This window comes from Penaeus monodon, chromosome 33 (genome assembly GCF_015228065.2).
Source record: "Penaeus monodon isolate SGIC_2016 chromosome 33, NSTDA_Pmon_1, whole genome shotgun sequence".
Classification (NCBI taxonomy): Eukaryota; Metazoa; Arthropoda; class Malacostraca; order Decapoda; family Penaeidae; genus Penaeus; species Penaeus monodon.
In genome coordinates this window covers 27,819,144-27,819,881 of record NC_051418.1, presented here as the reverse complement: position 1 = coordinate 27,819,881, position 738 = coordinate 27,819,144, and the positions used below count along the sequence as shown (strand labels likewise).

The window sequence follows — 738 nt, the reverse complement described above, 5'->3', positions numbered from 1 at the left end:
GTAAACCAATCCAATTTGCATAATACTTACGTCAGCATGCATCTTGAATATCAGGGATCTACAGCAAGAGTCTTTGGTGGCCCTAGGTGGGGGGGGGGGAGAAAATGTAAATGTAATATGACAGTAATATTGATAGAAAATATCTATATAAACAAAACATGGCGTACAAAGAGATATCAAAATGCGAAATGGCTTTCGGAATATTAGCTTTAAAATACGACTTTATTACAAGCAATAAAAAACAGATTTTTAATAACCCAAAATGACTCAAGGAATATTAGTATAAAAATACGACTAACTATTACTAACAATAAAAAAACCTGATATGATATACTTTTGCTTAAAACTTCACAATAAAACATTAACAAAACATTAACCTATCAACCCCCTTAACCCATTAAGGAAAGTGAACACACTCCCTTAACTCAGTAACCCATTAAGGATAGTGAAAACCCACCCATTAACCTCTCAACCCATTAAGATCAGCGAAAACCCTCCACCCATTAACCCATTAACGCCCTAAGGATAGCTAAGGGACCCACCCCTTGCTGGTGGTCCCTCGAGTGGATGGTCGTGCTGACGGCGGGGCTGTGGTCCTTCGTGTGGTATGACGTCACCATCACGGACCCGTTGCCCAGAATGCCTTTGCTCTCGTCCGCGGCCTCCACGCCTGGGGGGGGGGGGCGTGAGATTTTTGTGCTTTCAATGTTTTGGATTTCTCAAGGTTAGGTTAGGTTA

The 738-nt window shown here is 41.3% G+C and overlaps 1 protein-coding gene across 1 annotated transcript in view; it reads right to left on the bottom strand.

Annotated features, from left to right (window-relative positions):
- The window catches only part of LOC119594199 (nephrin-like), a 95,703-nt gene that overhangs the window by 5,505 nt on the left and 89,460 nt on the right, over positions 1-738 (bottom strand). The window contains exons 7-8 of the mRNA XM_037943270.1: positions 543-670; positions 31-82 (exon numbers count right to left, since the gene is read on the bottom strand). Coding sequence (XP_037799198.1) covers positions 59-82; positions 543-670 — 152 coding nt within the window. The 3' untranslated portion in view covers positions 31-58. The remainder of the gene's footprint in view (positions 1-30; positions 83-542; positions 671-738) is intronic.